Source organism: Oculina patagonica, chromosome 4 (genome assembly GCF_052425735.1).
Source record: "Oculina patagonica isolate OP01 chromosome 4, crgOcupat, whole genome shotgun sequence".
Lineage (NCBI taxonomy): Eukaryota > Metazoa > Cnidaria > Anthozoa > Scleractinia > Oculinidae > Oculina > Oculina patagonica.
This window is the reverse complement of record NC_135761.1, coordinates 44,869,619-44,897,035: the sequence shown is the minus strand read 5'-3', so window position 1 is coordinate 44,897,035 and position 27,417 is coordinate 44,869,619. Positions and strand designations below refer to the sequence as shown.

Sequence of the window (27,417 nt, the reverse complement as noted above, 5' to 3'; positions counted from 1 at the left end):
TTGATCCCAGTCTCCCCAGGAATTTACAACCGCGAGTGATACCAGTCCCCCGCCGCGCAAGATTCAAAATGGCGGCCAAGAGTAAACATTTCTTGACGTGGAATATTTGCATAAAAATGAATATCTTACTCTTGAAAATGAAAATAGTGATCGTGGAAATGGACGATTTTGGTACACAAAAGTAAAATGAAGGCGGCGATTTGGCGAGGACGCACAAGATGGGATTTTTAGAACAATAGGACAAGTCATGTATTAAAATCGAACACGTGCGACAGTAAATTGGGTTTGTAGCAAACTTCGCACGATATCAGATGCAAATTGATCAGTCAACTATAGCAACGGCAAGTTCCAGGAAATATTGCAATCACGCGAAGGCATAATGTGCTGTTCAAATATGGAGTATGGCTCGTAAACGGTTGGATTCATGCCTCTTTCTACAACTTGTACGTTTGTTGTCGCTCTGTTTTGCTTGCAATGTTGGATTTGTAGCAGTCAACATGCTCGCAGCTCAGAAGAAGCGGGTGTTAAACATCAAAACAACATATCGACAGGTATGGCTTATCAGTGGAATGGATTCGTGACAAATTTCATACATTTAGAGTTAAAATGATTTTTTCTCTGATCATTAGTGTGAAATCCTCCAATGGACCCGCATTGAAACTCAAGGAAGCGACGTGTATAAAGCTTACTACTGATTCCCGGAATTTGTAGGTTTCAGCGACGCAATGTTTCAGTTCCAACTGAGAATTAATTAACGCATCGTTATTTCATTTGTCGCTCGACTTTCCGTCCTGTTTCGGGTCAATAACAAATGTATTTATTCAAATGATTCCAAGGGGGCTTTAATTTAGGCCTAATGGATATGTAATATATATAGAGTCAATTTAAACTAACATGTACATTGTACATTGTTGTATATCCTTCTCATAATAATATGTAGAGGAGAGACCATGTTGCATGATGAAATAATTTTCATGTTTGAATAACAGGGAAGGGTCTGCTAAAACAATGGAATCGAAACATCAATGTGCAAAGGAGGCAAATCAATTAGCCTGTGTACAGCCGTCCCGCTCCCCTCAAAATAATCGGGGAGGGAACGTCTGTGTTTTAGCGACGTTAATCGTGTTCCAGTATCCTGCTGTTATCGATTTAAATTTCACATAAATTATTATATCGGATATCCGGTTGACCGAATTTGAATCATGCGGTTCCAAATATATCAAAACAAACACGGGAGATAAAACATCATCGAGCTCAAGAAACAAAGGCCAGTTGGAAAACATGGACTGGACTGTGGGCTGGACTGGACTGGACTGGACTGGACTGAACTTTTTTTTTAGTGCCAGTGACAGGGGGGGGAGGGGGGTTCCATTTTTAGTGGGGGTGGAGGGGCTAGTGTTTTCTTATTTTATGTTTTTTTTGGGGGGTAGGGGTGGGGGTGGGCGGGAAGTTACTTAGTGGTAAATAAAGGTGACGGGCCTACACGACTCCTACGTTCGTGACATTTGTACCTTTGCCGTTCTATGTTAAATTCGGTCTTTCGACCTTATGACTTCTTTCTGAGGGCATTTTTTTTGTCTGGAGGCATGATATATTGAATGGAGCCGTAAGATTGTGGCCAAGGAAGTGTTTAGAGGTCATTAGTCCGCGCTGCGTGATTTCCGTTTGTAGAGTTGAATGACACCTCTAAATCTGTACTCTGCCACATGTTGTGCTAGTTCAGTTTGTTTCTTTATCTTTGTCCGGCTTAGCCAGAGACTGTTTCAGCTTTATAATGAAAAAGCTGAAAGTTGGTTTCAGAGAAACATTCTGTGTTGTAAAGGCTATGCTTCTTGCATTATTTTGATCGAGCGCTCTGTCTTTTAAGCTCGATGTTTAGGATTTTTAACCTCCTTTGTTCGTTGTGTAATGTTGGCACCACATGCATGCATGCGTGGCAGTGCAGAGGGCGCTTTGTGTTACCCCCGTAAAATATATAAGAAATTACCCAAAATATAAGTTGTTATTGTCAGTCACACTGTCACATATGCCAGCCCAACTCCTGATAGTCTTGGGTTTTGGAAGTTATTGTACCAGTTAACACTCCCGATCCCCTATCAACAAAATAATAATGCGCTCTCTGTAATGACACGCGGTCTCTTATCAAGACCTATCAAAGTGCGGAAATTAGCACGCTAACCTTCATTTGTCGACTTTCACCGGTGTTTTTTCCGCTATTTAGACTGTAGGACATCATTGTACACCATCAGCTATTTTTGTTTTAATAACCTCATTCAGATGTACGCATACATGTGAACAGTTCTCACCAGTTTATTTGGTACTTATTAGAAGCAGTGTAATACGGGACTAACTCAGCATTGGATGCAACCACAGTCATTGCAGCGTATCAGTGTCTTGTTATGCGGCAAACCTTCATTTTGTTGCCTTTTCCGCTTTAATAGGGAAATTAATCCACCGGCAAAATATTCACGACCAACATGAGTGGAATTTTTGCCGTTCGCGTGACTACACTTTGACTACTAGACACGCAAATTTCTTGACCCCCGGGATGACAACACTAGCCCCCCCCACCTCCTTACTAAAAGGAAAAACACCAAGTAACTTCCCGCCCACCCCCACCCCCACCGAAAAAACATAAAATAAGAAAACACTAGCCCCCCCCACTAAAAATGGAACCCCCCCCTGTCACTGGCACTAAAAAAAAAAGTTCAGTCCAGTCCAGTCCAGAGTCCAGTCTATATTTTCCAACTGGCCAGAAACAAAGCGCTAGATCAATAAAATGCTAGAAGCATAACGTTTACAGCACAAAATCTAATAACCAACCTTCTTCGTTCTCCAAGTAAAGCTACAACAGTTTTCGGCAAAGCCAGACACTGTCATTTGTACAATACATTGTGCAACAGTATTAGTTAACGCCCGGGCCCGGGATCACATTTATTAAATCCGAGAAGTCATTCGCCTTCACGGATAAATTTCAAAGCTTGTCCTTCCAAACCAAACATTTTAAATCGAAATGAGGCAAAACAAACGCACTAACGAAAGATGTGGCAAATTTAGAAGTTTCAAACTACAGCGCGGAAATTTTCGAGACCACGGTCTTCACCAAGCTACGGCTCTTTCCAGCTTGTCCCGTTTTTAAATACCTTATTCTCACTTAATTTCGCGAGTACTAAATTTCGCGATTTCCGCGATTTTGAAAAAATCGCGAAATTTAATACTCGCGAAATATATTACACGCGAAGTTTAAAATCGCGAAATTTAATATCGTACTGATAATATAAAAAAATAATGAAACTCAATGTGTTTTATCATAGTTATTCTAACATGTCTGAGCTTCATGTGTAGGAGTTTTTTGTTTAATTTTGTCCATTAGTTATCTCCCACTCTATCAGTCGCACTGTTCGAACTGTTCTCTGCCGCCAAGTTCCTCAAAATCTCGCTCTTGCAGGACCTTGCAGTCGTAGATGAACCTATTAGGAATTTAGATTGTTGAATAAATTATGTTTTGTTACGTATATGTTGTTTTGTTTGCTTTTTTTTACGATGACTTTCATATATTTATTATGTTGTAACAGTTTCGAGGTCAAAGCTTCATATTGAAGAATAGATAAAAATCGCGAAATTTAATACACTCTAATTGTACCTTCCTCACAAAATCGCGAAATTAAGTACTCGCGAAATATGGCTCTTGATTACTCGCGAAATTTAGTGAGAATAAGGTAATACTGCATATTGTGCCCTTCAGAAACATGCAAGTGAGGTGCAAAAGGTTGTAAAGTTCGAATGTAATGTTCGCCGCACGCTAAAATAATTTGAAATGCCATAAGCTATCACCCGCATACATTAAAGGCAATTATGAATGGTTTTTGTGTAAAGGCCAATCAGATCATTTTCCACACATTCCGGGAAAACCACCCGCCGTGGAACACGATTAACGCCGCTATAACACAGACGTTCCCTCCCCGATTTTTTTTGAGGGGAGCGGGACAGCTGTACACAGGCTACAAATCAATCAGTTTCCCAAACATTATGACCATCAGCTTACACAAAATATAAGCTTAACTGTTCTTGAAGGTCTTGTAGATATTATTATGGTTGTGACAATACAAAAATCAAATTGGTGATATTTCTTTAGATGATAATTTGCAAAGTGTAGAACATGTACAATGCTGAATGACATGGCATAAATGCACCAAATTGGAGATACAAAATCGGGGGCGGGCACTCCCTATGATGGCCTATACGGGGAGGCTCCGCCCGAAAGGGGTACCTTTTTCACACTTCAGGTATATAAAAGGATAGGAATTTCACAAGTTTAGGTATGTGAAAGGGTAGGGAAATCTGTCATTTTGGTAGTTAAAGGGGCCTTTTATAAACATATTTCAAAACAGAGGCACCTTATGGCTGTATCATTTTAGTTTATTAAACGCTAAATAAAAATGAGAATAAGACTTCCTGCTTTAGGTATATGTCATGTCATTTAGGTAATTGTGAAAGGAGTATCTTTCTTTAATGAAAGGTATACGAAAGGGATACCTTTTCTGTCAAAATGGTATATAAAAGGGTAAGGGGTTGGACCTCGGGGCGGAGCCTCCCCGTATCAAATCTTTTCAAGTAGCCCCGCCGGGCAAAACCCTTGCCAAAGGATACACTGTATCATTGCCCCTTAAGTATATACCTGCCACAAGTGAACAATCAGTTATGGACCCAGCCAGATAGAAACAATTAGGCTGTTACTAGCAGGAGGCAAGACGAGTTAAAAACAAGATATGCTTAATAAAGAAAATAATCCCAATTGAACAAGATTGATTTTGTTCAAGAAATACCTTATAAAAATGCACAAAAAAGTCGTTTAGAGATTCTAGATTTTTCAAATTTTCTGAAGGTCATGCCTCCAGAACCTGCTAGCAATATCTTACCTCGTCTATGCCAAAGGTCTGGTTACGGCCCTGTTTTAACCTCTAAAAGCAAATATCTTGCCGAAGTAGACCTGACGTGGTACCAAGGATGTACATGTGTGGAAGGCAAGGGGTTGTTAATTAGAAAACCTTTATTGGACTGGATTGAATTGGAGTAACAAGAACTGGATTGAATTGGATCAGGTTAACAAACCTGAACTGGATTGGATTCAAATGACATAACCTAGATTGGATTAAACAAAAGCAGTCCTGATCACCTTAAATTCCTGCCAAACGTTTTATTAATGTGAGGTGAATGATACTGCTGATAACGTTTGTGAGTTTTTCATACAAAAGTGACACAAAAGTGAAAAGAAATCTGATCAAAGTAAAAAGATATTGGAGCAAAATAAAATAAAACTTATAATGCAAAATTAAATTCAAATGAAAATCAAAATGAGTGTTTAGTTTAGATTGGGCCCTGACCTCATTTCCTATAATAATATTGACCTGTCTGGCGGACACTGCAGACTGCAGACTGGGTCATACAAATAAGATGTTTATCAGCCAGGGCAAGTGGGGAACATTTTTTTTCTTCTGAGACTACTGCTTGCTATAATGTTCTCTGTCTTATGTAAGCCACTATCTTTGCAAACTTTTGGGTGTATGGTAATATTATCATAATGGATATAAGACAAAGGAAAATGCCATATATATTACTAAGGGTAAAATTGAACCACAGCATAATTGTCATTAGTCTCCTTTGCAGCGATTATTTGGGATATCATGCAACACTGAGGACTGAGGGGGAGGGGGGGGGGCATTGGGTGACATCCTAAATAGCGGCTGTGAAGGAGGCTAAATTGTCATAAACATGTAAGTTATCAAATGTACTTTATGCTGATAAAATTTTTTGCTTTTTTTATTGATGGTGTGCAGATTGGGTGACACACTGTCCCTGGCTACCTCTACACAATCATAGTATGGTAATTCAGTATTAAAACGTTACCCTAACATGCATTACTCATTAGTCCTTTATTTAATTATTTTTAAGGAATCATGTATCTGAATACTTCAAGTGATGTGACGATCAAAGTGGGTGAACAACTGCAGTTAAACTGCACCATCGTTGGAGCTGTGAATTCATCCAAAGTGCGATTGTCCTGGTATCATGGTACTCAAGAGTTGACTAACCTGACCAGAAAGCTGAACAATGAAACAATTCAGCTAGTAATAGATCATGTTAGTTGGATCAATAACGGAACTTACACATGCAAAGAAAACAATGGCGACAGAGTTCAACCTGAGTCTGTCATGGTGAGAGTTGGCGGTAAGTTCAGAACATTAGAGAGGTTAAGCATGACCTTAACGGCAGACGGCAAATATAACTTCTGATTTTGAGTTCTTTTCTTCTAATCCATAAATAAAGCACACTATAAATTGGAAATACAAATAATTCCACTCTACTGTCCACACAACTGAATGGAGACGGCAAAACTTTCAGTTTTGCCATTTGCCATTTGTGGTAAACCTCATGCCCAACCTCTCTGTTGTTATTGTGAACACTGTACATTTGTACTCAGGCATGTGGCTGAAAAAAACACAAAAAATGACTTTATTTTATAAGCAGTCTGATAAAAAAACCTGGAGCTGGTTAATTTTTGGCATGGTGAGAGTTAAGAGTGACTTTCACAAGCAGAAATTTGATTTCGTGGCAGAAGTTAAAAATCGATTTCCTTCATATTTTTGCTTGATTAATAGCTTAAAAAATTAATTCACATGTTTCCTTTCCTAGCTGTTTTGAAATATTATCAAGAACTCTATATGAGAAGAAAAATGCCGTTAAAAGTTTTCAAATATCTTTATTTTTCCCAGAGATATTCAAGTTTTTAAAATATGCAAATTAGCAAAGTTGTGATGTCATAGACTCGACCAAATTTTGATCAAATAAAAAATTAAATGAAGAAAGTGATATCTCAGCCAATTTGAATCGGAACACTCTGATTTTTTGCAGTGACACTTTGATTGTGTTTCACAATATGAACTTTATAATTTGGTTGCCATGGCAATGACCTAGGTTCCAGATCCCCTGATGCTATTTTAAAGGCTTTTCCGGCAAATTCTGGCATTTCTTTTCGATATTTGCCGATGATACTTTACATGCGTGCTTTGGCAAGCATATTTTCATGAATGGATTAAGCAGGCGTCTTGGCTGGGTTTCATTTTTCCGAGCTGAAAAATTTTAAAAGATCAAAAGCAAATTGATGGGGACTGGAAAAGAGTTAGTTGCCATGGTAACACTATTTTATTATTATTATAATTTGTGTGTGAGTGTCACCTACAGAACTATTAGTCTGCCAAGTTTCATTGGTCTCTGCAGAAAAAGTAAGAGAGAACTCAATTTTTGTACTTGCAATAAAATAATTATTGGGTTGAGTAGATGATGTCATCAGTCCCCTAATTTGCATAATGACGATTTTTTTAAGCTTAAATATCTCTGGAACTTAAAAGGATATTTGAAAAGGGAAAACGCCATAATGATTTTGAATCTTTTGTTAAATACTCTATGAGACACCTAAAATTTCAAAGGGTGAAAATTTGATCATAGTAGCACTTTAAGGGAGATTAGTAACCTGATGTAGTTTGTTATCCCTAAAAGTCTCCTAATTTCAAGAAAACGAAGAAAATCAATTTCAGTGATAGAAGTCACAAATTTCCTAAATTTGAAACCCGAAATAAGCAATTATGAACACTCCTCGCGTTTTCTTACAAAACTGCGCACTCCAGAGAAATTTGGTCACTTCCTATCAACATAAAAACTCTTTTTCTTTCGCTATTACAATTTCAGGGCTTTAGAGCAACTCTTTCAACTGAAAAAAAAAAGAACTGATGTCAGAGGAATACTTTTCACCATTATTACAAAAAATAGAATTTTAAAATGAGCAAAAAATGAAGGAATTTGATTTTTCAACTTCTGCCGCTGCAAGCGCAGTTTATCCTCAAATTTCTTCTTATAATAAGTGTCTTAGCAGTGAGTGCAAGAATACAATGTAATGACCCTGGCCAAGCTTAAGACTGAAACCCTAGATTCAGAGTCTGCCATTATGCTCCCACTCTTTTTAAATTTAATTAATTAATCGGGCGGGGCCTGGGCCCGATTCATAATCTGCACGGAATTTTTTTTTTTTTTTTTTTTTTTGTCGGTAAATCGATCCAGACCCACGCGGCCCAGCCGGCTCTTCTGTCACGGTCACGCAAGATTTAATATTTAATAGCGCTCAGCCGATCACTCGCGTTTAACACGAACACTCTGCTCTCTGAAATGTATAATTTTGTTTCATACCATATTTTACAAGAAGAGAAGGCTGATTATAATCACATAGTGAAAACCAAGACCGCTTGGACATGTCCAAGCTATTTGAAACTACCACTACGTCAGACCCCTGTCACGCGATCTCTCGCTTGTAGCTATAAATAATCATTCACCTATTTTCTGTTTGAATACTCTGCGCTCTGTTTGTGTGAAATATTTATTGTTGTGTTACTCGACCGTTTGGCTCGGAGCGAGTACAAGTCGTACAATTTACTAGGAATGTGTTAAATATTGCAAAACGACGACTTATTTTCTGGATAGCCCAATTTTTGTTTTGAGTTTACGGTATTTTGAGAATCGAAACGTTATCGAAACGTAAGTTGCAAGCTCAGCAAGAATGTGGCAAAGCACGGGATACACGTCATCGCGCCAGGGGAATTACCAAAAGCTTGTCGGAAGACGCTAAACGGAGAAACACAATGGGATGGCCTTAGTCTACTCTTTATTTTGGCGTGATTTGGCTTTCTTTTAAATGAACTGGTTTGGGTTTATTTTATTGAACATTCGGAACAAAATAAATATTTGCATGCGTAAGCAGGCATTTTTCCGGCTAGGCATGTGGCTATGACGTGGTAAAGGAAATTCATGTCACGTTCACTCCGTGACTAACGCAAACACGACTTGTGTGTTTCTCAAGTGACTGCTTTTCTAAAGATTTTACTGTGCGGTGCCGTGCCTTTAAGCCAAAGCACTGAAAGAGGTCAGGTGGTCAAAAATTACCCGCACGATTATAAACTGCTTGCAGTTCTTGTTTATATAGATACAAACATGTAAATGGAATGCATTTTGTGTTCTTACCTATAGATATTCCTGGTCCACCTAGAGATGTATGGATAAACAACGTTGAGATGAGAACTTACATTCACTGGAAAGCTCCACTGCACCTGGGTGGATTACAGCTCAATTATGCCGTCAAAGGACAATGCAAAAATGCACCTACTGACCTTCCTGAGTGTAAAGAGGATTCTATTAATCTTTGTGAAGTCATACCTCCAGAATATGATTCAGTTTCTAGTCAATTTATGTGTAGGGTTTCTGCAGTTCTTCTCCAGTTCACCTATATTGCATTTGTTGAAGCTAGTAATGTCCTTGGTTCCAGAAAGAGTAATCCTGTTGAATTTACCTACAACTCATTCAATGTGCTACTAAGTAAGTACTGCAATTCTGTAAAGGGGCAAAAAAACGTCGTGTACTGATTACTATATTCCTTTCACTGGTCAGGAATATTTTTAATGTCATTTCCTGAAGGGAACTTGTCAACTAAAAATTATTTCCACTGGATAATAAGATAACAAGCTGAAAGCAACAACAGAAAATCCCCCAGTCCTCAGGGTGGGTGCATTAGATCTAACTTAAAGCCCTGCAGTGGCATAGGACTGAAAAAAATTGGCTTTCTCTCTCTTTCTCTGTGGCTTACCCACTCAACCCTGCGACCACAGACTAACCCACTCATGCTATCAATAAGTGCATGCAGCACACTGTATATATGCCACTTCTCCCACAAGTAAAACAATAAATACATGCATAATTATGTATATGTAGGATTTGCAAAATCATAGGTCTGCAGCGCGTGCAAAAGGTACAATGGGTGCAGATGGCTTGATAAAGCTGTTGCCTTTGAATATTGCAGACCCTATGGCATTAGGTATTGTACACTGCATGAAGCCTCAGATAGCCGTTCAACTAACATCTCTGTAGATACTGACAGTACACCATTGACATTAATCTTAACATTCAGCCTTTTTAATTCTTATTTATAGCGACCCCACAACCTGCCACTTTTCTGAGTCCCTCTGCCAAAGAAGTGGCACCACCTGGTACTGTGAAACTTACATGGAAAGATGCAAGGCAGCAACAACCCATCGAAGTTGAATATACCATTCTGTACCATAAGGATGGTGACAGGCAAAACAAGGTAAATAAAGTACTTACTTGCAGTTTGTGCACAACGCTTTCACAACATGAAAACAGTCATAATCATCATCATCATCACCATCATCATCGTCATCATCATCATCTTCATCATCACATCCTTTATTTAAACACTATAAGGGGTTTAAGCACAATGCTTGTGGGGTCGTGCGTTAAACTAATATGTTACTTAATACTGATACATAACTGATAATAATTACTGCTAAATACTAATAATAATTACTATAGAAATAAACAATTATCTAACAATAAGTAACATTAAAAGTCGTGGTAATGTCTGGGAAGCAACTGAACTGACTGGGCATTAAAATTAAGCTCCTTAACACAATTATCCTTCTTCAGTCTTTATTATAGAAAGCCGAAAATTGGGAGCCTGTATAATATGAAGAAACAGCGTTCCATGAGGTGGCACTTCTATGTCCAATTGAATTTTTAACAAAGTATGAGTTAAATCTAGGGACCACAATCTTATTGTTCCTTCTGAGGCTGTAAGACACACAGGCTTTGTTCGCTAAGTGAGATAATGCAGCTGGTGCTTCACCGTTGACCACCCTGTAAAAAAGTGAGATATAAGAGATATTTTTGAGCACCCTCTTGAGGCCTTATTTCCAGGCTTTTTTACAGGCTTCCTTGGAAATGGTTCAGTTGCTAAATAAATAATTATGTAATATGTACATTGGTGCGCAAAGATCTCTGCCTAGCCCGAAAGCCCTAAGCTCAGTGGTTACAGCATCCAACCAGTAACCGCTGGTGTATAGATCAAGGTCCTGGGTCTCCTTCCAATTGTCTTTTTTTCTCATAATTATTTTTCTTGGTAACAAACAGAAATATTACCTTATTAGTCAAGAGTAAGCATGACTATTATAATTCGAAACCCCCAATTCCATCAACTTCTTTTATTTCATATTCATTTTCATACATTACCATACACGACCATACGCCATATAGACCATATAGCGCATACCAAGAGTAAAACTGAACTACAACATATGCTCTGAGAATTTTCTCCCAAAAGAGCACTTCTCAAATGCCTGTTCACTGTTTTTGATACAGAGGTGTCAGTCTTAACGAGAATCTTAAAGAGAGTTACCGTATTTATTCGATTAAGCGCCCTGGGCGCTTATTAAATTTTTGGAGTTAGGGAGTAAGCGGTTATTAGAGGTGGGCGCTTATTAAATTTTTGGAGTTGGGGAGTAAGCGGTTATTAGAGGTGGGCGCTTATTTGAGGCTGGGCGCTTATTAAATTTTTGGAGTTAGGGAGTAAGCGGTTATTAGAGGTGGGCGCTTATTTGAGGCTGGGCGCTTATTAAATTTTTGGAATTAGGGAGTAAGCGGTTATTAGAGGTGGGCGCTTATCGAGGCTGGGCGCTTATTAAATTTTCACCATTTTCAGCACGTAGCAAGTTTATTTTGCAACAAAACAAGAAATAATAACAAACCTTGATTATGTACCAAAGCAGATGCTTTCTGTAGAATACTAACAAAACCCGGTCTTCGGGGGAAGTCTGTTAGTACTACTAAGTCGATTTCAATCTCATTGATACTCCTCTTGTGGACTTTAGTTTCTTTTGGGGAAAGGGGTGAGCGCTTATTAACTATTCCCACCTTCAGGGTGGGCGCTTATTAGAGGTTGGGCGCTTAATCGAATAAATACGGTACATGACATAAAACCGCAAACTCCACATCCGTTTTAGAGAAATGTCGGTCTTAGGGGCGAATTAGACAGTACGATTTTGCCTACGACTATCGCATGCGACACAGTAGAAAAATGGTCCTAAGTCATGTCGTAGGCCTGTCGCAAGCTTGTCACATGCGAGAAAGTCGTACCTTGTACATTGACCCTTAAAAAGGATTCTGTTATAGGAGATTGTAATTATTATTTCTGTGTGATTATTGGACTTTTGCAGAGCGTGACTGTGAAAGCACCCAGAACAAGCGTCCTGATATCTGACTTGGTTGGTTTCTCGTGGTACCACTTCTACTTACTGGTGCGATATGCAAAAAAAGGCACTACCACATACGGGATCTACAGTGAGGCCACAAAACTTACAGTGCGGACAAAGACTTCAGGTAAGCTACATTACTTGTTCCTCCGTTTCACGTTCTCGTCCCCATAGCCGTTATCCCTTCTCTAAGCCAGCGACGCCTTGGTGCGAGAAACAAAGGGCTCTGGTGACAACGGAAGTAAAAAACGCAACGACTCTCTAACTCATTCTTTTGAAACATTATGACTGCATACACGAGGCCCGAAGTCCTAGAATCTAGAACTGGAAATCCTGTGTCTCCAGAGCCCCTCGTTTCTCGTGCCAAGGCTGCTCCGGCTAAGAGAGACGAAAAGGACTATGGGGACGAGAATGCCGTTTTCAAAAAAGGGTAACCTTTGGCAAGTCTTCTGCTAGTCTTTAGCTATGACATGTTAGCTTATATAGGCTACTCATATATAATATGGAGTTAGTTTTATGTTCAGTTAAATGCAATGAGAACTTGAACATGTAAATTTTCTCTTGTCACGAGCGTGGGACAAAGAAAAATTCTGAGTCTCCGACCGAAATAAAACCCATGATCTTTTGTACACCAGTTGGATGCTCTAACCAGTGAGCTACAGGAAGACAAGGCCATTTTTTCTAGGTTTATATGTAAAACGCGTCCTGTGTGGAAAAATAGAAAGAAAGATGGTAATTTTAAGCTTTGAAAAGAACCGAGAGAAAGAGAGGAAGATAGATAATTTTGCGTCGTCACGAGCTAGTTAAATGTAATTTCATGTGTTGTGTATCTTTTAAGCTTATTTTTATTTTTAGCACCAAGAAAACCGGTTATTACGAACTGTAGTCACTGGAGTAATCTTAGCAGTGACACCGGATTGACGGTCACTTGGACGGTAGGTTCTTCCTTTCGATGCCAGTAGTTTTAAAACTGTATTTGCTTGCGCAAAAAACGAAATAGAAAAAGCAATGCATCGCTGAATATGACTTCGCTACACTATTTTTGACTGATTTTTTAAGTGCTGTCAATCTGAGCGAATTTTTTCTGTCTATGAGTGCAAGAAGTGTTCCTTGAGTGTTGTGTTTCGGGAAAACGTGAATACATGAATAATTGGGGGATGCTATAGTGTTGCAGGGAAAACTAATCGCATGCAAAATGATAAAACCCCAAAACCCAAACGAATTTTTTTCAGATCAGATCACCGTAAACATCTTTACTGTGGAAGGCGCGGTGGCCTAATGGTTAGCGCGCTGGACTCTGAGTCCAACGGCTCGGGTTCGAGGCCTGGCCGGGGCGCTGCGTTGTGTTCTTGGGCAAGACACTTTACTCTCACAGTGCCTTTCTCCACCCAGGTGTATAAATGGGTAGGGGCGAATTTATTGCTGGGGGGTAACCTTGCGATTGGCTAGCATCCAATCCAGGGGGGAGTAGCAATACTCCTAGTCGCTTAATGCTACAGAGACCGGGATAAACTACCGCTGTATGGGCTACTTGGCTCGGACCCAGACTTTACCTTTAAACACCTTTACTAAAATGCACAAGATACCCTGCATATTAGTTATCTTTCTTAACAATCACAGATTCCTGAAGCCGAGTATTTCAATGGTCCCTCGAAGAGTGCTACCATCTTTTACCGCTGTCAGAGAGGAAGGCAGGATATCTCAGGAAATGTAACAGTGCGTAACTCGACAGCTCGCAGTGTAGTCATCGCTGCCGTAAAACCGTCTGACGCATGTGACGTCTGGATCGTGTGGATGAAGCTTTGTAATAAACCAGGACTGTGTAGCAGCAGCAGTAACATGTGCCTAACTTCAGGAAATTCAAGAGGTGTGTAGTGAAGCTGTTGGTTCAAGGTTATAAGTTTGAGAAGGATATATTGTAATTAATGAACTAGAAGTAACAGATTGTAGTGCGTGGAATTTCTCGGGCATTTAATAATCTCAATTACATTTGTTACTATTCCCTTTAGACAACTCTTCAGCAGACCCCAGAAATTCTAAGAGCAGTGTTACAAAAGCCGTGCTGATAGGCCTGGTTGGAACAGCAGGGGGCGTGGTACTAGTTTTCGTCATTGTCACGTGTTATAGGTAAGGTAGGTTAACGCTTAGTAGGGTAGTGGAGCAAAAGTGTATAGATACTCTGGGGTGGTTAGTAGGGGACGGGAAGGTACATACTCGCGGGTAAGTTGTGGGCACTTAGGGGTGGGTAGTAAGAATCTGTGGGTGGACACTCAGGGGTGGATAGTGAGGCAGAATGGCGAATATTCATTGTTGAATAATGAACTGTTACTGTTTGGATACGCAGTGGGGATAGTCAGGGGTACAAATGTAGTTTTTGAAGAAACCCTTCAGTCTTGTTTTGCATTAGCCACAGACTGCGAGCAAAACCTGAAAAGGTGTGACCTGGGTGCGGCAAGGGACACATCCTCCCCCCCCCCCACCAATGATTAGTAGCTTAACCGTCACCTTTGCTCAATCGGAGTAAACATTTACTCCTAACTTTAGTTATTTACTGTGCCTTTTAATAAAACGCAAACTCTAAAGATCAAAACCAACAGAACTATTGATTGTGTTTTTCGCTGCGGCCAATCCAATATTGTTCCCAGGGTCTCTCTCTCTCTCTCCCCGCCTCGCAGAGCGAGAGAGGATAGGGGGGCGGGGAGAGAGAGACCCTGGGGACGAGGTTGCCGCCAATCAATTATAGTGACGGCCAACGAGCCCTGAAACAAAATGGATTGAAATCTACCAATCACAAACGACTGACGTGACCTTTTCAGCCGGTTGAAGAGAGCTTCTGTTTTCTGAGAGGTCCACTTGAATTGACAGTATTGAAAAACGTAAACTGTATATTGAGCAAAGTTCGTTTTACTGTTTTCTTTTTCATTTCATTCAGGAGACGCAAGAACAAACCTGGAAAAAGACGACGTCCTTTGCGAAATATTCTGGTAATAAAATCAGCAAAAAGGACACTTTAAACCTCGGTTTGTCTCGCTTGAGACAAAACCTCTCATATAAATTTTATTTAGCTCGCAAGTTGTGCAAGTGAGACACATTTTTATTCGGAAAAGTTTTGCACCTAAACAGAGGCACGAGACAACTCGAAAATGGTTTTTGAGTGATTTGTTCTAACATCAGGTCCTGAATCCAGCAGGACGCATTTCTGAGAAAAAAAAGAAGCTTTTTCTTTAAGTTGTTGTTTTTTTCACACCGCTTTTCTCAGGCTTTTTCTTTTCCTCATGCAGGACCTACCTCCAGTAATACATGGTTATGACGAGATTGAAGAGCCCTTGGAAAACAACAACTACGACGTAATCAATTTGTAGGGACGCGCTGGAAGGTCGTATTCCAATGTGGCCTACACAGCAAGGCCGAGATGAAATAAGCTCTATACAAAAGAGTGCTACTCGCAGGGTCCCGATCAAAACGGCCTTGCCTGAAAAACAATTTTTCAACAGGGTCGTATTGAAATGGTCAGAAAATGGCCCTATTTTAATAATAGATGAAAAAGGACCATAGAAGGGAAGAGTTGCGGACAAGAGAGAGCTCTGAGGCAGAGTGACAAAATAAATAGCATACTGCTGGACAGCCTTCTGCCTGTTGGACTCTCGCAATCTCGTTCCCAGAGTCAGGTTTTCGGTCAGGGGTGACCGAACGCTCAACGGCTCTGGGCGGTTCAAAAACCGGAAGCAGGAATTGATTTTGCGCGTGCGCCAGAGATTGTGGTTGAATGAACGAGTTTTCGACAGCCAATCAGATTTGGCCGTGTTTTTGGCGGGTTTTCAGTTCAGCTCTGAGGTCTCGATTCTTGGTGCTGAGCCCCTGGAGACGAGACTGGGATTTTCAGCTATTTTCAGCATGTAAGCATTTCTCCGCTATAACGGGGAATTGGTAGACGTATTCAGCTGATAGAAATATATACTACCTTAAATAGGTTAATAGGGATTAATATTTAATAAGAATGATGTTTTTAGTTTTTACGGATGGATGTAACTTCTGCTCACAACTTGCACGACCATGTTTTTATTTATTATTGAAAATGTATAGATTGCCAGTATTATTTATTTTCGGTTTGTTTCATTCGTTCAAAGATGTATAGCTTCTTTATATTTCTTATTTATTACTAACGTATCTTGTTTTCATTTCTTTTTTCTTTTCTTTTTTTTTGGAGGGGGGGGGTGGGTAGGGGATTTGGGGAGAATATTTTTTTTTAATTGAAAAAAAGCTTTATCCCTCCTTGTTGGTTGTTAGATGACCCTTGTAAGTGTTTTCTATATTTCGAGTTCTTAGGCCCGGGCCAAACGTCGAACTTCACATGATTTGAACGTAATGCAAATGAGCAAAACCTATTGTTTTTGGTCATTTGCATTTATACGCTCCACTCATGTAAAGTTCGACGTTTGGCTCGGGCCTTAGTCTTAAATATTAAACTAACTTACAGAGCTTATATAAATTTAAGAAAACTGGTGAAGTACGATTAGATTTTATTTGTGTTTTAACAACTATTTTGTCGTTATAGACAATAAATGTTCTTTATTATATAAACATCAGGGAAATACCAGGAAATCTTTCGCACGAAAAAATCATATCTTCACAGGTGAAAATAACATGTTATTTTCAAACTTTCTGGCAAGTTTGCCCTGTTTCAATGCTTAATGAGCCAAAGAAAATCGATATTAAGTCGAAACATCCTCGGATCTTCCTCGGCAATCTTCGGATATATTCGGGAATTTTCGGAAAAGTTCGGAAACATTCGTACGACCTTCGGACAACATTTTGAAAATCTTCGGAAATCTTCGGAAAATGGTCGGAAATCTTCGGAAAATCGTCAAAAACATCGTAATTAGTAGGTTTATATAATAAACAGAATATTACATGGTTGCTTGGAGATGTGAAACTTATCTTCTCGTGTTCAAATCAATATCCCACTCGTTCGCGGCACTCACTCGTGAGATATCGATTTGAACACTTCGAAGATAAATTTCATATCTCCGCGCAACCATGTAATATCCTCTATATCTAAGAGAGTGTTACGATCATTGTCCTAAAACAGAACGTGCTTAATTAGAAGATTGTTCGTACTATTGGGGTAAATTGTTCATTACAAGCTATAATTCGTCTCATCTGGGTTCTAGACATAAAAAAAGAAATAGATTGTTGAATGGCAGTGTAAGGCCCGGGCCAAACGTCGAAGTTCACATGAGTCGAACCTTATGCAAATGAGCAAAACCTATTGTTTTTTGTCATTTGCATTAGTCTCGACTCATGTGAAGTTCGACGTTTGGCTCGGGCCTAAGAAGTTTGTTTTGTATATTCGTGGTTGTTTGCTGTTGTAACTTTCCTTCCCACACGTATTTACTCTTGCATATATATGAATATATTATTTAGTGAAAAATAATGAGACAGTCAAAAGAAACAATCTATTTGTAGTAAAACATATTTTTGTGATATATATACAATAAATTTGTAGTAGTTTCAAAATTGAAGATAGCTGAATTAAACTCTAACATAAAAAAAGTCAGTGTTTTCGTTTTTCCAGAACCTTTTGACGAATCTGATTATTTAACAGTGTGGCCGCCCACATCCACAGCCACTCAGGACAAAATCCAACGAACCAGCCCTGCAGAAAAAAAATCACAAATACATTTTTATTAAAAATTAAAGAATAAGAAGAAGACATACATCGTCGCAATATTATATTTAGGTGCCCTGAATCTGCATGTGCAATTCGTGAGGATTAAAACAATTACGCTAGTCGGTCGCGCCTTCATCTTTGATTATTCCCTGATAAAAAGCTTAGGTTTTAGTCTAACTATTTAAAGCTAAATCTTAGAAAGGACGTCACCAAATGCCGTAAACCGGCTTTCTTCCAAGCTTTGCAGTGAAGCCACTTGCCTGCAGAACGTAGTTTAAGCAGAGCTTTCAACATTTCAAAACTCAAGTCTTTTATGGGCTATTATAGAGTAAAGACCATGGAAAATATGGTCGATTTATTTGTTTGTTTATTATGAAACAACCAACAATAAATCGACCACATTTTTCCAATGGTCATGCAGCGTCCCAATTAACATTTTGAAATCTCCGGTTTGACACTTCTCTCGCATATTGCCTTGCGTTGCGTTATAGGGTACGGTTACGTTTAAACGTTTGCGTTACAGGTTGTATGGTCTATACTCTCATCAACTAAGGCTCTCAACCAGTGAGTAAGCGAAAAATTGTCCCAGTAGCATACCATAATACGTCATCGTAAGTGTAATAAGTATCGAACAGGGTCCAGTTGTTCAAAGGGTGGATAACGCTACCTACCGGATAAACCGCTTTCCAGTGGATAACTGCCATACAAATCCTACTTCACTATCCTGGATAGTGATTTTATCCGGTGGATAGCGTTATCCACCCTTTGAACAACTGGGCTCAGGCTGGATAACTCTTTTCCCTGGATAAATCGCTATCCAGTGGACTAGTGCTGAAAACAAACCACGCTATCAACTGGATAGCGATTTATCCGGTGGCAGGCTGATCCGGTGGATAGCGTTATTCATCCTTTCAACAGGACCGCCCCTGCCCCCTCCCCTCCCCCAGGGGGAACAACTGGGGCCTGATGTGCACAGTGCGTTTTCACCGCGGTCAAACGTCTCAGGCAGATTTTCTTTCCATTTCGGCGTTTTTTGTTCATATTAAAGTGTTAGTATGAGCAAGGAAATATAAAAATAGTTGTTGAGTGTAAGCATAATTCCATTTCGTCAGGTAAACGAGTACTTTTACTTTTTAAATGTTTCGCATCTTAACCAAAGTGCTTTGACAAATGGCGCCGACAAGTCCGCATATCGCTATTTTCAAACACATAGAACTTTTCTGATAAAGCTCCAAAAAACTTAGTAAACCCTTAGGATACCGGTAATGCATCGAACTTTGAACTGTGACGATTAAAACCTTATCTTCGCAGTACTTTTCTTATTTTTGCATATTTCTGTCGTTTGACCGCGGTCGACAGTGCGTTAGTTATTACCTGTATAGCATGACTCCAGTACCCAGTGTTCCGCCGTGATACTCCAAGTGTATTCAGTGCATTCTTTACATACGTCTCAGGAGATGGCACAGCAATACTGGGCTTTGCACCGTATGTCATGGCTGTAGCTACATAAAATGGCCTCAAAGACTGAGAAAAAAATGCAAAATTTAGTTAAATGACTACAGCAAGATCAAGGCTGTCTGGAACTGCCAAGGGAAAAGAAAAATTGTTTTAGATAAGAGGGGAATTCAAAATAAGAGCAAATCCAAGGGAAATGACTTTTTGTTCGAAATAGCGCTGGTGAGATCGAGACAAACGAGCTCAAAAGGGCGGGTCCTACTGCAGTCTCCATCACAGATGTTAGTAGATTGACACACTAGGCGACAAGTCCCAGCGACAGGTCTCTGCAACAAGTCGCTCCGTGTGTACTGCTTCAAAACAAGTCGCTGTAACAAGGCGCTTGTTCGGTGCACACGCAGCGAATTTGGAAGAGTGGGGATGTGAACTAGTTAAATTCCAATTCAATATGGCGAAAATACATGACGCTCTCTCATTGGTTAATTTATATTTCGTCGCAGCGACTTGTCGCAGAAGTGTGCACACGCTGCGACAACGCTGCTTTCGCTCATTTTGTCACTGCGATCAGTCGCACGAATTCAAACTGGTTTAAATTTGTGCGACTAATCGCAATGACAAAATTCTGTCGCAGCGACAAAGACTGTCGCAAAAATGTACCGTGTCACACGAGGCAACATGTCGCAGCAACTTGTCGTCGCGATATGTTGCAGCGACTTGTCGATTAGTGTGTTCCGACCTTAAACAATACTGAAGTACAAATAACACACCTGGACTTCAACTCCACTTGAAGAATATTCATACGCTAAAGCACGTGAAAAACTGTCAACAAATTCCTGTAAGAAAAAAAAAAAACACCTACAAGGGGTTAACAAAGTAACACTTTTAGTAAGCAGGTCTATTATTTTAGATCAGTTTCTGCTGGTTAAAGTGCAGCCGTTTTCAGTGGACGATGTAAGACAAATATGATGACGTATCTATCCATGCATTTTTTGGATTTGATTATTCACAAAAAAAACCTGAAATATCATCTGAACCTTATTAATGAATTGTGTTTGACATGCAAGAGTAACAGCTTTTATACCATGCCATAGAAAATACAGCCAATCAGAATACAGGAAAGCCGTTGTATATTCGACAGTATTCAACCCAACCTTCCCATCGTGCGCTGCGATTGTATTCTCGACGAAATTTAGAAGGCTCGTGTGTATACCGAGAAAATACAAGTGACTCGTGGGATATTCCATAGTATACCACTCGAAAGCGTTGCATAACTAGTATGTAGCAAACATCCAGGTAAAATATCAGAAAAAAAACCCAGAGCAATTCTAGTTTCACGAGTGCACTCTTAACTTCTCAACTGTATTATTTCCTTCATAAAGTCCAGAGCTAAAGGCTTGGGATGTATCTCTTATAGCACTGCCACATACAACATTTTCTTATTATCCGCTATAGAAGTTGATCAAAAAGAAGATAAATAGAGATTCAGTAGCATGAGCCATAACCTTGCCCTTCACAGCGCCCCAAACGCACTGCTCGCAAGAAGTTCCCGCCAAAATTGCCGCTTTCTCAAACCCTCCACTTTCGAGTCACTGAAAAGTTAAGCTTTGCACACGCGGCGTCGCATGCGCATGGAAATTTTTTTTAATTGTTATTCTCCTAGTTTACGTACTGGCTCGTAATTCGGTTTACCATTGCTCTTTTTATGACGATTTCGTACTAAAGTCTTGCACATTTTCGCTTCAAACTCTTACAGAATTCGAGGCAGCGAAAACTGGGAGTTGCGTTAGATTTTTGCGTTCGACCGTTGCAAGCGCCTGCCCATGTTACTTAAGCTAGGGAACAGAACAATACATGTAATACACACTGAACCTTTGTAGCAGCATAAACTGTCATCTGAGGAGTTGGAAGCTGCCCTGCACTGGATGACATGTTAATGACGGCGCCACATTTCCTGGAGGTGAACAACACAGGGCACAATTTTAAAACTGTTAGCAAAATTAAAAGCTGTTTACGAAGGGGTTGACCGTTAGAAAAAAAGATCTGCTGCAAATGCTGGTCTCTGATAATTGATGATTGGCCAAAAAAGTTGACGAATACAAAAGGAAATGTCAAGTATCGTTTCACTTTCGTTATAACCATGTTCATCTGCAACGTTTAAAAAAGTGGATGACATGGTTCCAATGGTCTAATGCTTAACTTGCTACGCATACCTTTTGCACATTTGAGGCAAAACAATGCGGGTCATCTGAAACGAAAAATTGTTGAAAATTACTTCTCAAGAAGTAGTATGTTTTTCCTGGGTAGGATAACTTTACCTTAATGGACCAAAAAAAAACACATGTTTACTCCATGAAATCAATCGAGTTGGTTATATCGCTAAAATCAGGTTTTGTCATTTTTTTACCTAGCATTCAGTTTTAAAACAACAATGACGAAACCAAAAAAAACCGTCAAATATACACTTAATTTGTTTGGAGTTTTATATTACAACTTTCAGCTCAAGATCAACACATGCTAGTTTTCTAAAAGGCTGAATTACTTGGGGGGGGGGGGGGGGTAAGACAGACACTATGACAGCATTTAAATTTTTTTACATGTAACCCTAAATGACACCTTGATGCCCCAAATTATCGGCTGACCAAAATCTGCAATTTACATCCCTAAGGCCGATTTACACAGTACGATTTTGTTGCATGCGACATCCTTACGACAGGTCTATGACATGACTTAGGAGTTGTAGGTTTGATTTACACGACACGATTCATGTCGTAAGCCTGTCGTAAGCATGTCGCAAGCATGTTGCATGCGGCAAAATCGTACCGTGTAAATCGGCCTTAAGGGGGATGACCAGCATCTCTGCTCTTCATGTGGGAATTTATGTTTCAATACGTTTAATTATTTTTTTTATATATTACTATAAACACACTAACCATTATTACAGAAGTCATATTGATGTTTATCAGGTCAAAAAGTTTCTGCCATGGAAAGAAGATTTGTATCAGGTGGATGCATGCATGTATACAAAAATGAAGACAATAAATTTATAAAATACCATAATGATTCGATCATAGTTTCTACTAACTATGATTCGATTAAGGTGATTCCACTGAAATAGAAGGAGTATTAAAAATTTTCTGAAACTTGGTCCAGGTAACAATTATGTTATGAGCATTAAAAAAATGAAATAAAAAATGGGGGTCACCGCGCTAGTTTTTGTGTAAAATGGGTGGGCATTATAGCAAATTTACGACCCGCGAGATACATATTGGGAACCCTAGTAATCCAAATGGGGATCGCTATTGTTTCCAGAAAAAACATTTTTGCATTAAAGAATTAGTCTAGTTCAACAAAATAGACTTTGATCTTATATTAAAAACTATTCTTATTTTACAGGAATTAAGATAAGGAAAGAAATTTAAGATTTGCTTCGTGCGCACGTTAACGGCACCACCTAAAAACGTGTTTTTTACGGTATTAAAATTAAAATCTCTCAATGTAGAATTTTAAACTTTTTTTAAATTGCGATATATTGTAGACAACAGTATGACATTTAAATTAATGCATTAAAAAATGGGGGTCACCGTGCTCGTTTAAGAGAAAACGACCATTTATTTCCTTACCGAGCTTAGCCTGAAGGGAATCTCGCAGTGTTCTGTGTGCGCGCGCGCTCATGCGCGTGCTAAATGACGCGAAAACTTATGCGCAGAAAGGATGCGCAATGCAATACCGTGGAATCACCTTAAACGCCTTCCTTCCAATAAGCGCACCCTTCCGAATAAGCACCCCCCTTCGAATGTGTTTTTGTTAATAAGCGCCCCTATTCCAATAAGCACCCCCATTCTTATGAGCAAAGTAGAACAAAAGCATGAAGTCAAAATGTGTAAGATAAATTAGATTGTAGATGACAGATCAGACCAAACAGAATGGAACAGAGTGTCAAAAATTTGACATTGCAAGACATGATATTAGCATATTATTCAGTTGAACTCTTAATGTTATAACATGTACTAATTTATGTTCATTATCAAAATTAAAAAGATCCTTGGACCCCACCTGGTTCGGGACGTCTAGAAAATACTGTGGGTAGTCATACATAACACCGACATTGTTCACTGATAAACAAAAGAACACGATTAATATCTTATTAGACATTAACAACAGGCAAACTGAATCGTAGCAAAATTGTTGTATATTTTTTTGAAATCAAGAAAGTAAATAGCATTTAGTGTTTAAGTAATTTTAATTAGAAAAGTATTTAATTTTAATTAGAAAGTATTTAAATTTAATTAGAAAGTATTTAATTTTTAGGATTTTCAGTTAGTATTTTGGGCAACTCAAATAAACTCAGACACAAATTACAACAAGTATAAAATACCATGCACTATTGTCTAACAATAGTTTTAGTACCCTAGGTGTTTCCTTCCTGAAATCCAGACTTTGGATTGTGTTTTGTATAGCATGCTGTTGCAGAACTAAAAAAGACTACAAAATTGATTACTTGTTAAACTCACTTCCTATGTTACAAATATTGTGTGATATTTGTACTTCTTTTGGGCATAGTTAGGGCCAGTACCGCAAGAGTTTGACTGGGCCAGCAGTAGTGTGGGGCATGCTTTCTTGGGAAAATTTGGATTTTAATTTCTCAGATAGGTCCACAAAATGCATTTTAAATAAAAAAAATTAAAAATTATAGTAAAGGTCATGATCCAGTAGTAGCCTAACATTTACTTGTTCTAATCTAAGTAAAGTTGAAGGCAAATCTATTTTGTCCTTAATTAACAAATTAAATCAATAAAAAAATTTTATCACCAGTTTGACTGGAAATTACAACATCTACAAACGAAATGATTCAGTAACTTTTTGTTTGTTATTGTAAAAAAGTCGGCTAAAGCCCAAGCAGCCCCTTGCACTGCTAGACCTTGATATTATTTGTATATCCACCAAGTGAAGTTGTATAATAAATAAACAATTAATTTTTATATACCGGTAATTATTTAATTAGAAAGAACAAAGTTTTACTCTTAAACTTGATCAGTACTTACCCAAAATACCAATGTCAAGCCCCTCTAGGGAGGAAGATATTTTTGTGTAAACATCCTGAGCACCAAAATCTGTTGAAATGATGCGTGTCTGGACCTTGAATTCCTTCTCTGCAGTATGAGAACAAAATGGAAAATTTATGAATGTCAACCAAGGTATAGTAGATGCCTGTGACAGTCAGTCATGGTAGTTTTGACGGGTGACCCTACATGGTATACCTGCCAACTCTTACGCCTTGGGCATGAGTCTCACGCCTGCGAGTTGAAAACTTCGATCTCACGCCAACTCACGCTTACGAACCAATTTCTCACGCCTAGTTGAAAAATAAGTTATTACAACCACAAACGACACACTTTACAAAAAAATGTAATCTCAAACCAAAGTGAGAAACGAAAACTCCATGTAAAATGAGTAAATGGCGATAAATTCCCTGAAATCGCAGAGTTTTGGCAAAAAAACGCATTGGCAACGAGGTTGTGTTTGGCAAAACACGTCTACACACTGGGATCGGTAACGTCTTCGGAATACTTCAGACATCTTAGGAAAACTTCGGACATTGTCGTATCGTTTTCGGAAATCCTGGCACTCTCAGGATAAAAATCTCACGCCTTTGAACCAGAAAAAGTTGGCAGGTATAATATGGTAGAATGGCGGAATGATGCAACATGCACTAAATTGCTTGCAGTTAGCTTCGCCCTGGATTGCTTGTGGTTGGCTAACCCCCGTTTGCTTGACTTGAGTAGCAATGGAGTAAAACATGCAATTTTCTCAAGCACTTGATTTTTTCTACACTGGTCTCTTACACAAACAAATAAGCTTAAGTGCACATTTGTCACATAATACAAATAGTATATTAAAATGATTATGCATAGCAGCTACCACTGACAGTACATATTACTTACCAATGGCCTCTGCAACTTTTTCCAGTTTTTGGGTCGATCTACTCATTAGAACAATGTTCATTCCACATCTAGCTAACTAAAAGAAAGGCGGTAAAAAAATTATACACAGACATTACTGATTTAAACATATCAACATGCATGCCAATGCTGGCTGACAATTGAAGGATTTGGTGGCACAAATATGTTTGAGTTTAAGTCCCATATAGGTAATATACCTCATTTATTACAAGTCTTCAAGTAAAATTTTACTATTGCCTTTCAACAACTTAAACATGTCTTTTTGCCAACTACCTTATTATAGGAAATTAATGATACATGTTCTTAATGCGAATTTCAAAAATTCACGTTAATTTTATGTATGTTAACTTTTTTAATACAAGCATTTGACCAGAACTTTTCCTAAATTCGCGTTAATTTTATTACGCGTAAATTTTGTTCGTGTTGTTAAAATGCCTTGTTATATTCCTACAATAAGGTAGTTTGACGTACATAATTATATAAATAAGCAGCCAATAGAATATGATTTAGAACTATCATTACCTCACAGGCAAAAGCTTTCCCGATACCTTCTGATGCACCTGTAACAACTGCCAATTAAGAAGAAATAAAAACAATGAACTTTAACTTCTTGTTTAAAGCTGATTTCCAGTCCGTACTGCGCAGACTCGGGCTTTGTTTACGTTTTTGTTTTGAATTCGTTGAAACGTTACACTTCGGTGACAGCATACATGACGTTTTTTAGTCCGCCATTACAGTTCGTTTCGTTCAAGAAGTTCCGATGAGCTAAAACGTCGGTTTGAAATAGCGTCAAGGTTCTTCTACTCGTTATTATTTGTTCTGCAAGGATATCTGGCGTTAATAATGAAGAAAAAGGTAAGTTTGTCGCGGAATTTTTAGTTTTGCTTGTAAACATTCCCTTCGTGTGGGCTCACATAAACATTGCAGCCGAGATTGCGCAGTACGGACTGGAATTCATCTTTAAGAATTCAAAATAATAACTTGAAAGTATTATTCTTTGTGGTAAATTAGTTACAAAGACCTCCACTAGGGGTGACTATTAGGGTCATTTTGTTTATTGCGATAGTATTGTGATAGTCGAATTACTATTGCAATACTATTGTGATAGTAGTGACACTATTGCGATACTATTGTAATTAGTGACTTTAATTTATAGCGTTGTAATCATTTCTTTCTCCAAGAGGGGGTGGAGTTAGTATTCGAACCACCATTTTGAGCGCGGATAAGGCCATGGAGACGAGCGACGTCCGTGAAGTTGCTTTTACGGCTTGTAATACAGTACAGATTCTGAAACAACGAACAGAAAGCCAAAAAATGACGGCAGAGAGCAAAAGAGGCATTTTTGAATCAAGAAAAAAAGTACTACAGAACACCATTTGAAAAACTATCGTAACTATTGATAGTTAATGAGACTATCGCGATTGTTATCGATAGTTAAATTTGCGATCAATGCATTGCTATCAGAGCACTTTAAATCGCGATGCATCGATAGTTCGATGTATTGTTACACCCCTAACCTCCACTTCTCAATGGAAGAGAGTTAAACAAAGCATGATGATCCCCCCAGCCTGATCCCCTCCCCGCTGCCCCCAACTCACAAAAAAACGAAAGAAAGAAAGTTCCCAATAGTTTTCAAGGGTTTTTTGTCTGCAAGTGATGGGCTAGGACACAATGTAAGTTTTTGTGATAGTTCTCGGTAAATTACATCTTCAGCATTATACTTCCTAACCTGCCCACCTGGCGCCATACTTAACAGCAAAATTCCTTCTCCTTGCCATTTGAGCCAGAACATAAATTCTCGCCGCCTTTAGAAGGTTGAACACAAAACTTATGGACACTTTAGCTGCCCAGACAAGGCCTGGAAACAAAATCAAAGAGAACAACTGAAAAATAAACGCCATCAAGGTTTAACAAGATGTGAAAATTGACCCTCCTACAAAAGACTTATCCAGGAGAATTGGGCCACTGACACATTTTCAGCACTACAAATAACATTCTAGGGAAAAAATCTACACCGTTTCGAGTAGAAAATGATCAATTGGTTAGAAAAAAGTTCAAAAATGAGTTTTACCTGTAAGGGCCAGTCCGTTCTTTAAGCCTGCTTTATCCAAAGATGACAAAAGCCATGATAGATCGAAACTTCCACGAGCCGCCATGTTGTAAATGACATTTCCGGAATCTGGTA

At 38.9% G+C, this 27,417-nt stretch overlaps 2 protein-coding genes across 4 annotated transcripts; one reads left to right on the top strand and one right to left on the bottom strand.

The window, feature by feature from the left end:
• The first annotated feature begins 62 nt into the window (after nucleotides 1–62).
• Nucleotides 63–16,317, top strand: LOC144650306 (uncharacterized). Its single transcript, XM_078509953.1, has 10 exons — nucleotides 63–551; nucleotides 5,953–6,228; nucleotides 9,076–9,420; nucleotides 10,032–10,186; nucleotides 12,111–12,273; nucleotides 13,002–13,081; nucleotides 13,767–14,013; nucleotides 14,156–14,273; nucleotides 15,079–15,130; nucleotides 15,428–16,317. Exons 1-10 carry the CDS (start codon nucleotides 425–427, stop codon nucleotides 15,506–15,508), a joined length of 1,644 nt encoding a protein of 547 aa, XP_078366079.1. The 5' UTR covers nucleotides 63–424; the 3' UTR covers nucleotides 15,509–16,317.
• Nucleotides 16,318–16,384: 67 nt separating this feature from the next.
• LOC144650307 (inactive hydroxysteroid dehydrogenase-like protein 1) lies at nucleotides 16,385–27,400 on the bottom strand. Of its 3 annotated transcripts, XR_013570093.1 has the most exons (13): nucleotides 27,304–27,400; nucleotides 26,962–27,090; nucleotides 25,755–25,801; nucleotides 25,215–25,290; nucleotides 24,315–24,422; nucleotides 23,326–23,384; nucleotides 22,203–22,247; nucleotides 21,483–21,517; nucleotides 21,142–21,223; nucleotides 20,040–20,105; nucleotides 19,192–19,341; nucleotides 17,413–17,802; nucleotides 16,385–16,528 (listed from the first exon to the last, which is right to left on the bottom strand). XR_013570093.1 is itself a non-coding variant. In XM_078509954.1 (12 exons), exons 1-12 carry the CDS (start codon nucleotides 27,386–27,388, stop codon nucleotides 17,701–17,703), a joined length of 984 nt encoding a protein of 327 aa, XP_078366080.1. In that variant the 5' UTR covers nucleotides 27,389–27,400; the 3' UTR covers nucleotides 17,207–17,700. The 3 variants fall into 3 exon arrangements, 2 of the variants coding, with proteins under 2 accessions (XP_078366080.1, XP_078366081.1); XM_078509954.1 differs by lacking the exon at nucleotides 16,385–16,528 and having other exon boundaries at nucleotides 17,207–17,802; XM_078509955.1 differs by lacking the exons at nucleotides 16,385–16,528; nucleotides 27,304–27,400 and having other exon boundaries at nucleotides 17,207–17,802; nucleotides 26,970–27,092.
• Between the last annotated feature and the right edge of the window lie 17 nt (nucleotides 27,401–27,417).